The 14,791-nt window shown below is 46.3% G+C and overlaps 1 protein-coding gene across 1 annotated transcript in view; it reads right to left on the bottom strand.

The window, feature by feature from the left end:
- Positions 1-14,791, bottom strand: part of SLC7A1 (solute carrier family 7 member 1) — a 74,076-nt gene that overhangs the window by 18,499 nt on the left and 40,786 nt on the right. The window contains exons 2-4 of the mRNA XM_034758686.1: positions 9,965-10,348; positions 5,289-5,447; positions 1,757-1,931 (exon numbers count right to left, since the gene is read on the bottom strand). Of these exons, the coding sequence (XP_034614577.1) occupies positions 1,757-1,931; positions 5,289-5,447; positions 9,965-10,334 (704 nt within the window). The 5' untranslated portion in view covers positions 10,335-10,348. The remainder of the gene's footprint in view (positions 1-1,756; positions 1,932-5,288; positions 5,448-9,964; positions 10,349-14,791) is intronic.

Below are 14,791 nucleotides of genomic sequence, written 5' to 3'. Positions count from 1 at the left end.
CTGCACCACGCCAGCTTGCTGTAGAACTATGCTTTTTGGGATTTCCCTGCACCCAGGCACAAGGGGCTTAGGTAGCAAGCCAGGACTGGTAGAGCCATTAGATCCACCAGCCAAACAAGCCCAGGGAGGACATGCAGTAGCAGCCTCAGAGCAGCTCTGCTGCATTCCGCAGCCTGAGGGAAGAATTCCTGCCTCCACAATCCCTGCCAACCTCTTCACTGCTGAGCTGCCTGACTCAGGCCTGGGCCAGGGAAAAAGATTTGCAGCATCATGATAACTGGATTTCTGATTTGCACACAGCAATGCACCCAAATAATCTGGGATTTACATTTTAACTGAGGTGCTTAGGGCAGATTTCAAAGGTATTTACGTATTGAAGATTCAGATAGGTATCTACTGGGATGCAATAGCATCCAAGCAGGTTAGGTACTTAACTGCATTGAAATTAATGGAAGGTAGGTGCCAAATCTGCTTGGGCACTTTTGAAAATCTCACTGGGTGCCTACTAGCCTACTGGGCCATTGACTTCAATAGGTTTGCCTTAGTACTAATGGACCTCATGCCTTGGCCCACTCCCAGAAGTTTCTTTACATCCAAAATTACTATAAGCAGGTGCCTGTGTATTCACTTCTAAACGGGTCCATTATGACTACTACTTTCATTGTGCTAATTCACATTGCTGATAAACTGACTTGTCTCCACCCTGAATTAACAAGTGATGTAATGACAGCTGACACTTCTGTGCAGCACTGCTACCTGGGACTATCTCTCCAGATGCTAATCTGCTTTTTCCCCCAGCGTGAAGAGTTGTTCTGAGAAGAGCTGCTTGCACTTCGTGGTTAAACATATAATCCATACATTTTTGCAGCAGTTAATTGCATTTGCTGTGTATCCCTTTTTCATTAGTCAGGTTTTTTTCTTTTTGCACAGCAAGGGCCGGATCCTGAACCCGTATAACTAAGCAAAGGCCCATTAACTCCCATATGGAAATAAACCACATGAGGATTTGGCCCAAAATTGTTTCTTTCTTTTCCTGTCCTTTATCTAAATGCAGATTCATAAAATGGAAGCTTTCAATAGCAGCAGAGCCCTGGCCAGAAATAACTGCGCAAATTCCAGAAGAGGCAAGAACCAAGTGGGTGATCAGTCCCAGATTTAGGAGAAGAGAGGGATAACTTGACAGCGCTGAAGTGTGCACAGCGATGACAGTGTTACTAGAAAGCTTCACAGAAAATCTCCTAGTACATTTACTGGTTTAAATGACTCAAGCTGGACAACGACTATTTAAATGCCTTCCAGCACTGTATATATGCCCAAACCATGGTGGAAAACAACTATAAAACATTTCACTGCTCAAATGATTTCAGAAACGATAGGATTCATCCAATTTAAACACTTAGGAGATGTTGTTACAGAAATAGAACCCAACCTTAAATTCCTTATTCAGAGCCAGAATGTGTCCACGTCCCTCTCACCCTCTTAGCAATGAGATCCTCACAGGGGTTTTCTCCCACATGGCCTCCCAGCTGTGGTTTTTAATCACAGGTGATCTAATCCCAACTGTCTAGTCAACCTAACCTCATGCAGAGCTCCCACTGACATTCATGGGATTTCTGCTTGAGTGCAGACCGAGTGACCACTTGGCAAAGCCTTGGAATTTGGCCCATAATAACCATGCGTGAATCTCTGAGTGGTCCCTGAAAACGGATCGACTTGAATAAGCAAACGTGAGAAGAGAAGAAATGCTGTGACGTACTTGTCTCTACATGAAGCATTGGTCGTGTTATAGATGTCGTCAATGGTGAGATGCCAGTTTTTGACTGATCCCTTCACAAAGCCTGACACCATAACGAAGCCAAGGACGAGAACGTTGATGCAGGTGAATATTTTGTTTACCATTGCGGATTCTTTCACTCCGCAAGTTAAAAGCCCTGGAAAAATTACAAAGAACAATCAGACATTCCTTCAACAACAGTACATGGCCCAGACGCAGCAGAGCAAAGGGAAGCCCTGACTTTTTGTGCATGTCTCTCTCACTGCATTATTGTGCTAATAAAATACCATTTAAGTGGTCTCTCTACACTGGAAAGCTGCTAGGTTGAGTAAAAGTCTAATACAAAAAGATAGGGTCCAACCCTGCAAACCTTTTTTTCCATGAAAACAGTCTTATTAAAGTCAATAGGACTGAGCCCTTGGTAAATACAAACTCCATCCAGAGACCACAGATCTGATTAGCTCTAGGCCTTGGAGAAAGCATCATTGGTGATTTTTGTGAAGTACCTCATTGTGGTCATGCAGACCCTGGCTAAATCGCAGAAGTCACCAGTACCAGCCACCTTCAACAGTTCCTTGGGAAGATGGGCAGGTATCATGCCAGTGCAGGGATCAGACACAGCAGGTCAGTTACCTGACACTTAAATTGAACGAATCATAAGCACAAAAGAATGGCCCTACTGGGTTAGACCAAAGGTCCATCTAGCCCAGTATCCTGTCTTCCGACAGGTGCCAGTGCCAGGTGCCCCAGAGGGAATGAACAGAACAGGTAATCATCAAGTGATCCATCCCCTGTCGCTCATTCCCAGCTTCTGGCAAACAGAGGCTAGGGACACCATCCCTGCCCATCCTGGCTAATAGCCATTGATGGGCCTATCCTCCATGAATTTATCTAGTTCTTTTTTGAATCCTGTTATGGTCTTGGCCTTCACAACATCCTCTGGCAAGGAGTTCCACAGGTTGACTGTGCACTGTGTGAATACTTCCTTTTATTTGTTTTAAACCTGCTGCCTATTAATTTCATTTGGTGACCCCTAGTTCTTGTGTTATAAATCACAGAGGAAAAAGTCATGGGGAAAATCCTGACCCCACTGTAGCCAAGGGGAGTTCTGGCATTGACTTCGCTGTGAGCAAGATTTCAGCCCATTTCTTTAAAAACTTTCATCTTAATGAATAGCATATTTTTAAAAGTGCCAGCAATAACAACAACGAGTCAGCACTCTGCATTTAGAATAACAGATTTTGTTTCTCTTTTTCAATCTTTAGCTAATAACTAGCATTCCTACTCCCTTGCTTGCTGTTTAAGAAAGAGGTTACCTGTGTAACCAAAATCTAACATGTAGTCTTCGTGATAAACATCAACATGAAGTGTGAGCAGTGCTTAATTTCTAATGAAAGAGGCGCTGACGGTCAAGCAATTTTTTTACATTCATCACTGATGCAGCAAACCGAGAGGTGCTGGGGCTAGGAACTGCCAAGCCTAGAGGTGCCAGGGCTCAGCCCTGGCAAGCCCTGGCACAAATTAAGCACTGGGTGTGTGTGTGTGTGGGGGGAACACTGTGATGGGACCAGGATTTGGCCAACAGAGAGTTTATTTCAGTCACAGATGTGGAGTTCATAGATTATATGGTGAGAAGGGACTGTTGTGATTGTCTAGTCTGACCTCCTATACAACAAAGGCCCAAGTTTGTATTTTTGAAACAAGGAAATAAGCAATGAAATAGGCGGTGGACACAGCAGCAGATCTAGATAAAGCAGGGTGGGCAACCAGAAAATAAGAAATCAGGCACCAAAAAGTAGGTGATTCTCAAGAGCTGAGACAGGCATAAACTACAGGACATATATACAGTGGCAGAGCTAATAGAAGTGGGCGCGGGGACACCACAGGCTTTAGGTGCATGTGTGGCACCTTTCTCACAGGGCTGGAGCGAGAGTCTGCTGTGCACTCACCTGGCAGCAGCAGCTGGGCCCAGCTCCCTGCTCCAGGCATTGTGACACGAAGCACAGGGTCGCAGTACCACGTGACCTTGTGTGCCATGTCACAACACCACTCACTCAAATTTGACCCGGCTGCCTCTCTGTCGTGCTGGGCCAAACCTGAATGTTGCAGTGAGCTCGTGCGCCAGGTCGCAACGTCAGGAGCGAGGAGCCCGTCCCAGCCCGGGAGCCACCACTGCTGCGTAGTGTGGAGTGGGCTTGCTCTCCAGCCTGCCACCAATGACCCAGTTGCAAAACCTAGCTCTGCCAATGCTTATATGTGGAAATAAAGCTGCTTATTCAGAAGCTTGCTGCAGCTGCAAAGGTTTAGCCTTTTTGCAAGATGTTCAAAATCTGAAGAGGTTTCCCATGCAGTAGAAAAAAGCTGCTGACACAGTTTTGCTCTCAAATAGCAGTGGGTGACACTCTACAGATAAAGAAATTTAAGTAAGCACATACGTTTGACTACTGATCCAAATCAAACCCAAATGGAACCTCCGGGGCCAAATTCTGATCAGTCAGACCATTTTACATCTGGAGCCACTCCATTACATCTAGATTAACTGAGTACAGAATCTTCCCTCACATCTGCTAACTCGGAGCTCAGCACTTCAAGCCCTGTACGTGAGGGGTTCTGATGGATTTCAACGGGAGTTCTACACTCATCAAAGGGCTTGCAAAAACAGGGCCTACGGCTGGGAACCTCATAAGAACATGGTTCCTTGTGAGAGTTCTGACACTTCCTGCTTCTGATCAGGCCTAAAGTATTGCAAGAAGAGCCTCTGTTGTGGTATCATGGTATCTCCTACCCGCTAGGAAGCATACAGGTGCAGGAAAATGATTTTCTTTTAATTAATATGTCATTTGACAAAGTTTTGAAAGGTTCAGTCTAATATTTGGGTGAAAGTTCAGCTGGGTTTTCATTTTAATTCCTGCTCTTGTACAAAATACTCCTTGCATTCCAATTGAAAACCGAAGACATGTTTTGGATGTTATGGAAAGAGAGAAACCAGTTTATTTTTCATGCAGAATTATTTCTCTTGAGTCCTGCAATCACTGCTGCAAATTGAAGTCCACATATTTTAAAATAAACAGTCATGCACCAGGGTGTTACTTAGTTCCATCCTTTCCCCCCACATTTTCCTGGCCAGTGTGCTATATAAACTGGCAGATCATCAGAGTGGGAGTTAGAGTAATAGAACAGAGTCCCTCTGCAATAGCGTTAAAAAAAAGCCCTCCATACCTGTCTCAGGGTAACAAATCTCCCTGTCTTACTCTACATGGTATAAAGATTGATTGTTTCACCAATGTTCCTGTAAACACCTTGAATGCTCCCCTAATGAAAGAGCTTGCAAACAGGATGTGCAGAGTTTGAACTCCACAGCTGCTAAATAGGTCAATCCGACACTTTTGGGCAAACAAAAGAGCCTTTAATAAATTGTCCAAAATAAATGAGGGTTTCTGCTCGTTCACCAAAAGCAAACAATGAACTTACAGAAAAGTAAGTATCATCCCAGCAACCTTCCCAAAGGTTTTACCTGTTAAGATGAAGATGATGAGAACAGAGAAGATATCTGGATATTCTGCTAGCACCCCCGGAGCGTTCATGGTCATGTGCTCTTGGCAGAAGCGCTCAATGTGCTTGCCTATGAGTTCATCAAACGTCGCACTCCATGCTCTGGCCACGCTTGATGTTCCTACCAGAAAACAGGAAGGAAACACAGCACTTTTCATGACTAGAAAATATTTCTAAATGAGCGGCACTACTTATTGCTGCATGACAGCAGCAGGGATCAGCCCAAGAAGGGTGCAGCTGATCCCTGCTATTCAGTTAGCAGGGGTGAATAGTGAACCCTCGCCCACGGGTCCACTTGGAGGTTCAGCTTCTCTACAAACCCAAATCTCAGGAGAAAACCCCTCTCGCAGAAGTCCTAGCCTAGCAATTGCTTACCCTCCCCCAGCAGCCTTCATGCCACCAAGATTCCTTGTGAGGAAACCGCTTCCCACACTGGAGTAAACCACTTACTTCAAAGGTGTTCCACGAGTGTAAACGCTGGTGTGAGAGGAGAAAGAAGCCCTAAGACGGGAAAAGGGGGATGAGCAGGTTAGCAGGAAAAGCAAATCACAGGAGCGTATAAGATATACTGGGCCTCCTCCTTTTAAGTCACAGTGTTATCCCCAATGCTGTACATCCCTCCCGTGAGCAGGAACAGCTCCCACTGACTGAATGGGAGTTGAAGGAAAATGCAAACTGGTCCCTGCTTTGTGATTCAAACCTGGGGTTACAGGGAGATAAATTCTGCTCAGTCACACTGCTGAAAATCCAGAGCGACTCTACTGATTCCAGCTGACTCACTGGGAGAGTGGGAGCCAGGTCAGTCCTTAACAGAGAGCAAAGCAGGACCCATGGATTTCAAACCCAATTCTTGAGCTACTCAACCACCCCACAGCTTGAAGTATTGCCTAGGAAATAGAAGCTATCATACAAGAGAAATCCTGGAGTGCGGGGTAAATCCATGTTCAAGTTCTACAGCAGGAACAGAAAAATACCGCACTGCAAGATAAATGCTGAAATGCAGTCGCAAATTCGGACAAGATGTAAATAACTTTGGAGCTTTTGAAGATTAAAAATCCCTCAACACTCTTTCAGCATTAATACTTCCTTTCCTTCTCCTCACTGTCTAACTTCTTTAAACGCATGCATCTAATGCACATCCAAGGAGCTACAGAACAGACCAGCATTCAAATTGGTTTTATCTAGGGGTTGTTTTTTTTAATATCTATCCTCAAAGCGGTGGTTTAGGCTACAGAAGTTCCCCATTGCTGACAACAGGTGCAGCTGATCCAGTGCTGACCACGCTTGAGCTGCAAGTGTAGTAGACAGAGAACCAGCATCGTTCAGTGCCATTCCAGTAGCTGTAGCCAACACCTGCTGAGACACAATGTAGTCCCAGCGACTTCAATAGGATGAAGTGTAGCAGTAGGTACTACTCCAAGGAATGAGTATTGGCAGGGTTAGGCCCCGCCAATGACCACTTATGACTATATAGCACCATTTTTAATAAAACTTTTCACCCTAACAACTGTAATTTTTTCCCTGTGAACACTGATGTGAAATCGCTCTTACAACTGAAACTGAAATTAATACCAAGAACAAGAATTCTAATTGAAAATACAGGCTGACAAACTGATTCTCACAGATCCACTATTTAGCCAAAAAGATCTGAGTGACGGTCTTGTGATCATTATAAACTAATAATGACAATCTAGCAGCTGTGCAGGGAACGATAGGGCATAACTGAGTCCTGCAGGGCTTGCCCATATCTCAAGTCCAAGCACAAGGGCTAGGGGAAAGCAAGCTCCATGTTACTCAGATCTATTTAGCAGGGCATCACCCCCCTCTAACAGATGCTGATGAGCCTGCTACAGCCTTGGCTTAGGCCGACATAGGTAGGTCTTTTTGCTCAGGCAATAAAGGCTCAAGCCACAGAGCCCAGATTCAAACCACATGAAGGTGTGGTGTTACAAGTCACTACTCCCTCTTGTGAGCAAGCTGGCAAAGAAGGGAATGGAGTAGAGTGACACCCATCCCGAATTGGGCAGGACAGTGTCGAAATGCAGACTGCATGACTCTGGGATAGTGTTGCCAATTTTGGTTGGATGTATCCCTGGAGATTTCATCACATGACATAATCTTTCATTAAAGATTATTTTTTTAATTCCTGGAGACTCCAGGCCAATCCTGGAGGGTTGGCAGCCCTACTCTGGGACAGCAATTGTCCCAGATTCCCTCCCAAGGCTCTGCTCTGTGCCCAAGGCTCAGGGGTGATGCCAGCCTTTTCCCAGTGGGGTGGGCTGAGGTGGGCCCCCTCTTGCCATGAGGCTCTGCCCCCTGCTTCACCCGCCCCAGGCCCTGCCCTTGCCCAAGCCAGAAGCTAGAGCCGGGCAGTAGTAAGAGCTGTCCAGGGAGGTCAGGCCACTGTGGAAAGCCCTGGAACTTCCACATGCCCTAGGCGGCGCACCTTGGCAGGCAGGGACAGGGGCCGGAAGCTGCTCTCGGGCACCCTGTCCCCCCGTCCAGGGCAGGTGAAGAGCTGCCCGTCCCTAGGCAGCTCTTATGACGGCCCGGCTCCAGCTTCCAGCCTGGCCAGGGCCTCAGAGGGAAGAGGAAGAGCAGCAGTCGGGGCCAGGGAGTCCCACTTTTGACTTTTGAAAAGGTGGTCACCCTACAAGGCAGTGGCCAGTCTTTGCTCTGTCCCCAAACAAATCCACCAGCAGGACAAACCTGGCATGAGGAGGAAAGTCAGAAGAGGCTACGCCCTGTAATGCACTGTAGTAAGTTACTTCTTCCCCAAGAGCAAGGAGGAAGGAAGGAAGGAGTCACAATTATTGTCCTGGACTTCCCCTGGGATGCACCTGCTATGCACACACATGCATATTTGGGATTCAGAACTCTGGGTCAAACAAGTTTGTAGTAATATTTGAGCAAGATATTTTTTCCCCCAACAGTTTTATCAGGGAAATAGTTGAGCTGTCTATATTTAAGGGTATTCTACCTGAATGTTACTTTAACACATTGTAAAATGGTATGTGTAAACTATGGTAACAGGTTAGTTTAATTTTAAGATGATACAAATATTGTTGTTTTTATTATGCCACCTTAAAATAAATCACACCAAATAGCCATTTATCAAAAGGTTAGGGTGTAGTATGAAAGCCATAAGGAGAAGAACAAAGGTCTCATAAATGCCAATCTAAGCCCAGATCCTATGATTAACTTTGCTCAAGTGAATGTGTTTGCAGGATCAGGACCATGCAACCCTATCTAGGCCAAAATCCCCCTGACAGCTTCTCCTTTATTGGTTCTCTCATACCATGGTGATAATGGCCATATAAGTACAGTATCTAGATAAATGAGAACTGCTGGACTACAGAAGTCTTCTATTTATTGCTCCAATTAAACCCTGGAGGATGCATCTCTAAGAGGTAATTAACATTTTTCTATAGAACAAAACACCTTGAGAGGAACCTATTTTGGAAATCTGGAAGTGTGTGGGAGGGGAAGGGGGATCAGTTTGTTTGGAGTTTTTTTAAACTACATGTTATCCCCTTCCTGACATCAACCTAATTCATAAAAGAAGATCAGAACACTAACTTCTGGGCATCTTACCTGGCACTCTCTCATTTCATATACAAAATCTAGAATGTAAAGAGGTTTCACGTAATATACAGAATGGAATCAATACTAGCCAAGACAAGCAGCACATATGTCACCAAGCAAGTCTTTATCTGATCTCTGCCAGGCACCCTGGGAATCAATCTCAGTTTTAATGGTAATATTTCCCATAAAGTGTAATTTAAAACCCCCCTTTAATAATTTAATAGAAAATTGTTTGTCATTGTAGCTAGTGTTCTTCCCTTAACTGGCGTATGGTGGTTTCAGCCTGAGCTCTGGCACCATGACAAGTGGCACCATAATACACACTTGAAGTGTTTGATGACTTGATTAAATGGACGAATCTTTAATTAACCAAAACGGTTTCTTTATAAACCTCAGAAGTGTGAACTGAGTTGTCCACTTACTCAGGGCCTGAGCCAAAGTCCATTGTAGTCAATCGGAGATTTTCCATTGAATTCAAGGGGCTCTGGATTGGGCACTGGACTGAAATCAGCGGAAGTTAGGCACCTAAATATCTGTGAAGATCTGAGCCTGAGTGCTGCAACCCACACTGGGCCCAATTCTGCACCCATTAAAGTCAATGCAAAATACCTACTGATTTCAATGGAAGCAGGACTGGGTCCTTAATCAGCAAATGCTATAGATGCTGAAGCAGTGAGAAACTGCCCCCCCTCCCCCCGCCAGCTGAACACCAGATTTTCCTTCCATGGCAGAAGGAAAAATCCTGATTCCTGGTAGACAGCTAGCAGGGCCTCACGCCAATATTGCATGAATCCGTTTAAACTAAAGGAAGCAGATGTGGCAACCTGGCACTGATCCAAACTGTTAACCTATAATATTTACCTAGTTCATAGGATGACTGAATTTCCGGAAAGAGCTCTGAAATGCTCAGCTCTGGAGGCTGCTGTAGGTGCAAGGTATTCTGTAGTTTCTATTTTTATAACAATCTGACTGTGCAAGTGAAAGTTAGTATACAAATCAGACAGGCATTCTGGATGAATGCTACAGTATTTCTGCATGCCCCTCAGTACTTACCAATCACATAAGAAAGAATTAAATTCCAACCAGTGATGAATGCCAACAGCTCACCCACAGTCACATAGCTATAGAGATAAGCAGACCCAGTCTTTGGAACTCTAGCACCAAATTCTGCATAACAAAGTCCAGCCAATACAGAAGCCAATGCGGCAATCAAGAAAGAGATAACAATCGCAGGTCCCGCGTTTTCTCGTGCCACTGCTCCAGCCAGTATATAGACACCCGCACCAAGTGTGCTACCTACACCAAGAGCTACCAAGTCAAAAGTGTTGAGGCATCGTGACAGCTTGCTCTCTTCTCTGGTCCAGTTCACAACTTTCCGGCGAAGCAGCTTCTTTCCAAAATTGAGAAGGCCATGACAACCCATCCTTTTGTGGAGACCTGTAAGAAAGATGCTGCATAATTAGTTAAACCAGCAGTAACTCAGGAAACATCATCTCTGCATAGTAATACCACACTGCTCTTGTATTTAAAGAACAAAACCTTTCCACTTTACACCTTTTGACTCTTCAAACTGGCTGCCTGGGTCTTCAGAGTTTTATCTGCTTACTGCACAGTCAAATCACTCTTGCTCATAGAACAACATGTACATATAAAATACTAAATAAAATGTACAATAAGGCCATGTGAAATTTACACTTCAGACGTTAGGTAATACACAGTGATATAACACTTACTGAAAAATGCATATTATGAAACTGAACTCATTGTACCAGCTACGAAATCTATAATATCGACCCATGTAACAGAGACATTAGCTGAAGGAACAAACAAATTCATTTTTCAGAAGACACTAACCAAATACCTTGGCTTAACCCCGTGATATAAATCAATGGCTCTTACTCAGTAAAAATCATTATTGTAACTGCAGGAAAAAAGTTTAGGATTTCATACATCCCACTGTTTAGGAAAATATCTAAGTCAACGCTAACAGTAAAGCCTTTCATGAGCTACACGAATTCAAACAAGCAGCAAGGCAAATCTTAGAAAAATCTCATTTGCTGAACTGTCGGCGTTCCAAAGCACGCAGAGTGAGGAAAGTATTTTTTCCCTTCATATAGAAGGTAGAACTCTTTACCTAATGGTATTAGCATGTCAACAACCACTGACAATTCTTTGAGTTAGGACCACATGCAAGTATACATCTGTTAGATTTGTCTTCAGACAGATGTCCGTTCACTCCCAAAAAGCAAAAGTACCATAGAACTATACACTTCAAATTGGTACAGTAACTCCTCACTTAACGTTGTAGTTATGTTCCTGAAAAATGCGACTTTAAGGCCTGGTCTACACTAGGCGTTTATGTCGAAGTTAGCGCCGTTACATCGAATTAACCCTGCACCCGTCCACACCGCGAAGGTATTTAGTTCGACATAGAGGTCTCTTTAATTCGACTTCTGTACTCCTCCCCGACGAGGGGAGTAGCGCTAAATTCGACATGGCCATGTCGAATTAGGCTAGGTGTGGATGGAAATCGACGCTAATAGCTCCAGGAGCTATCCCACAGTGCACCACTCTGTTGACGCTCTGGACAGCAGTAAGAGCTCGGATGTTCTGAACTGCCACACAGGAAAAGCCCCGGGAAAATTTGAATTTGAATTCCTTTTCCTGTCTGGCCAGTTTGAATCTCATTTCCTGTCTGGACATCGTGGCGAGCTCAGCAGCACTGGCAACGATGCAGAGCTCTCCAGCACTGATGGCAGTGCAATCTCAGAATAGAAAGAGGGCCCCAGCATGGACTGATCGGGAAGTCTTGGATCTCATCGCTGTGTGGGGCGATGAGTCCGTGCTTTCCGAGCTGCGATCCAAAAGACGGAATGCAAAGATCTATGAGAAGATCTCTAAAGACATGGCAGAGAGAGGATACAGCCGGGATGTAACGCAGTGCCGCGTGAAAATCAAGGAGCTGAGGCAAGGCTACCAGAAGACCAAAGAGGCAAACGGACGCTCCGGATCCCATCCCCAGACATCCCGTTTCTACGAGGCACTGCATTCCATCCTCGGTGCGGCCGCCACCACTACCCCACCACTGACTGTGGACTCTGAGGATGGGATAGTGTCCACGGCCGGATCCTCGCACATGTTAGCGGACGGGGAAGATGAGGAAGGAGATGAGGAGGACGAGGCAGTCGACAGCGCTCACAACGCTGATTTCCCCGACAGCCAGGATCTCTTCATCACCCTTACAGAGATCCCCTACCAACCCTCCCCAGCCGTTACCCCGGACACAGAATCTGGTGAAGGATCATCCAGTAAGTGTTGTAAACATCTAAACATTTATTTGTAACAGAACATGATTATTAACAATTTAAAAAATGGGTTTCTCATGATTAGTTTGATTAACTTAACGGTTCAGTCATGGGCAGTGCAACAATTTGAAAAAAATCTAGCAATGTCCGGTTTTGCATGATTGTCCTGCCCAAGCCGCTCTACTGTTTAGTCCCTGCTACTGCAGCTACAGTAAGATGCGGTCTATATGTCCGGGGATGGAGCAGAAATCCTCCTGGGACATCTCAAGGAAGCTCTCCTGCAGGTAATTTGAAATCCGCTGCATTAGGTTCTTGGGGAGAGCGGCCTTATTGGGTCCTCCGTAGTAGGACACGTTGCCGCGCCACGAGACTAGCAAGTACTCTGGAATCATTGCTTGGCACAGCATGGCGGCATACGGCCCTGGTCTTTGAAGGCTTTCCCGGAGCATTCTCTGTCTGTCGCTCTCAGAGATCCTCATGAGGGTGATGTCGCTCATGATGACCTGCTTTGAATGAGGTAGGGGAATGTTAGTGTTGGGACTGCTTTACCGTTCCTTTACAGAACTGTAACCGCTGGTTTGCAGCCACGCGGTGGAGGCGGGAGAGGGTCAGCCGAAAGGGATCGTTCCCGGGGACAGCCGCGAGGGTGTGGGACAGGAGCAGACTTCCTGCTTGCCGGATTGCTGGCAGCAGGGACCGACATTGATTTCAATGTGAAATGAGGCCATTGCTAATATTAAAGTTTTAAGCTGCCACGAATCTACGGCTTACCATGTCTGCGTGCAAGAGCAATTCCGTTGTCCTGACAGGGTTCTCAAAAGTGCTCTGCAAAACCCCAGACACTGAATGCGAAGGCCGAGAATTCGACCTTGTGCTGAGTGCGCATGTGATAGGTGCTGTGCATGGTCCTGTTCACAGAGAAAGACTATGTTCTTTGTTCACAACTACATTTATCTTTCTGAGGAATTCACTCCCTTTTTCCCATTCCCACAGCCCCATCTGCGACTGTCTCACAACCTAGCCTGTCATCACACTCCCAGAGGCTAGGGAGGATTAGGCATAAGAAGAAGAGGACACGGGAGGACATGTTCTCAGAGCTTATAGCCTGCTCCCGAGCCCAGGCAGCACAGCAGACCCAGTGGCGGGAGAACTTGTCCCAAATGCACCAAGCCAACATGGATCGGGAGGAGAGGTGGCGTCAGGAAGACCAGCAGGCGACTCAAACCCTGCTTGGACTACTGAGGGAGCAAACGGACACGCTCCGGCGCCTTGTGGATGTTCTGCAGGAACGGAGGCAGGAGGACAGAGCCCCGCTGCAGTCCATCTCTAACCGCCCTCCCCCGCCACCAAGTCCCATACTCCCTTCACCCAAAGTGCACAGAAGGAGAGGCGGCAGAGTCCCTGCTAACTCTCACTCCACCCCTGCAGAGAGCTCGAGCAGCAGAAGGCTCTCATTCCCCAAAGTTTGACAAGTTCTTTCCTTCCCGCCTGACACAAGCCCCCGTCCAAGTTTCACTTCCCAGTCCCATGTGTAGTTGATAATAAAAAATATGTTTCTGTTAACTACTGTTTCCATCATGTTCTTTTGGAGGAGGGGGGGGAAAGGGGGTTGGTAATTGGACAGGACAGTCACCTTTGGCAGGGTACATAGTAGGGGGCAGGCACAGCAGCAGGGCACATACATAGTGCAGTGATGCAGTGACTACTTACCCTGGTTAGTCTGGGAGGTTCTTTTCATGTTATGTGGTGGGGGGTGGGTTGCTCTGTGACTTTGTGTCAGGGGAGGGCAGTTAGAGATCTTAAGCGGCGGTCCTTAGGCAGGATCACAGAGCCACACAGCAGGGGATCTGTAACCGTCCCACCCCTGCCACAAACTCACATAGACCCCCCATACACACAGTCCGTATCAGGAGGGGTGACAGGCTCCGTTGAAAGAACCATCCCACCGCAGCGGAGCCTGTCAGTCCTTGAGTTTAGAAGCTGCATTCGCGCGACTACACTACACCCGCTCCGCACCACAGTCTGCGTCCCAGTTTTAAAAAATTCCCGCGAAAACAGTATTAAAGAAAACGGTGTGCTTTAACAAAGTAGAACTATTTTTATTTTGAAACGTGTGTTGGAAGTGGGGTGAAGGCTTCTCTGTACACAAAATTAGAAAGTCACAGGTTACCCTGCTCACTCAGGAACTTTGCTTTCAAAGCCTCCCGGATGCACAGCGCTTCCCGCTGGTCTCTTCTAATCGCCCGGCTGTCTGGCTGTGAGTAATCAGCAGCCAGGCTAATTTCCTCAACCTCCCACCCCGCCATAAAGGTCTCCCCCTTGCTCTCACAGAGATTGTGGAGCACACAGCAAGCTGCTATAACAATGGGGATATTGGTTTCGCTGAGATCACAGCGAGTCAGCAAGCTTCTCCATCTCCCCTTGAGACGTCCAAAAGCACACTCCACCACCATTCTGCACTTGCTCAGCCGGTAGTTGAAGAGTTCTTTTTCAGTGTCCAGGGCACCTGTATAGGGCTTCATGAGCCAGGGCATTAGCGGGTAGGCTGGGTCCCCGAGGATGACTATAGGCATCT

This window comes from Trachemys scripta, chromosome 1 (assembly GCF_013100865.1).
Source record: "Trachemys scripta elegans isolate TJP31775 chromosome 1, CAS_Tse_1.0, whole genome shotgun sequence".
Classification (NCBI taxonomy): Eukaryota; Metazoa; Chordata; order Testudines; family Emydidae; genus Trachemys; species Trachemys scripta.
Note: the sequence above shows the minus strand (reverse complement) of the source record. Positions and strands in the feature narration are given on the sequence as shown.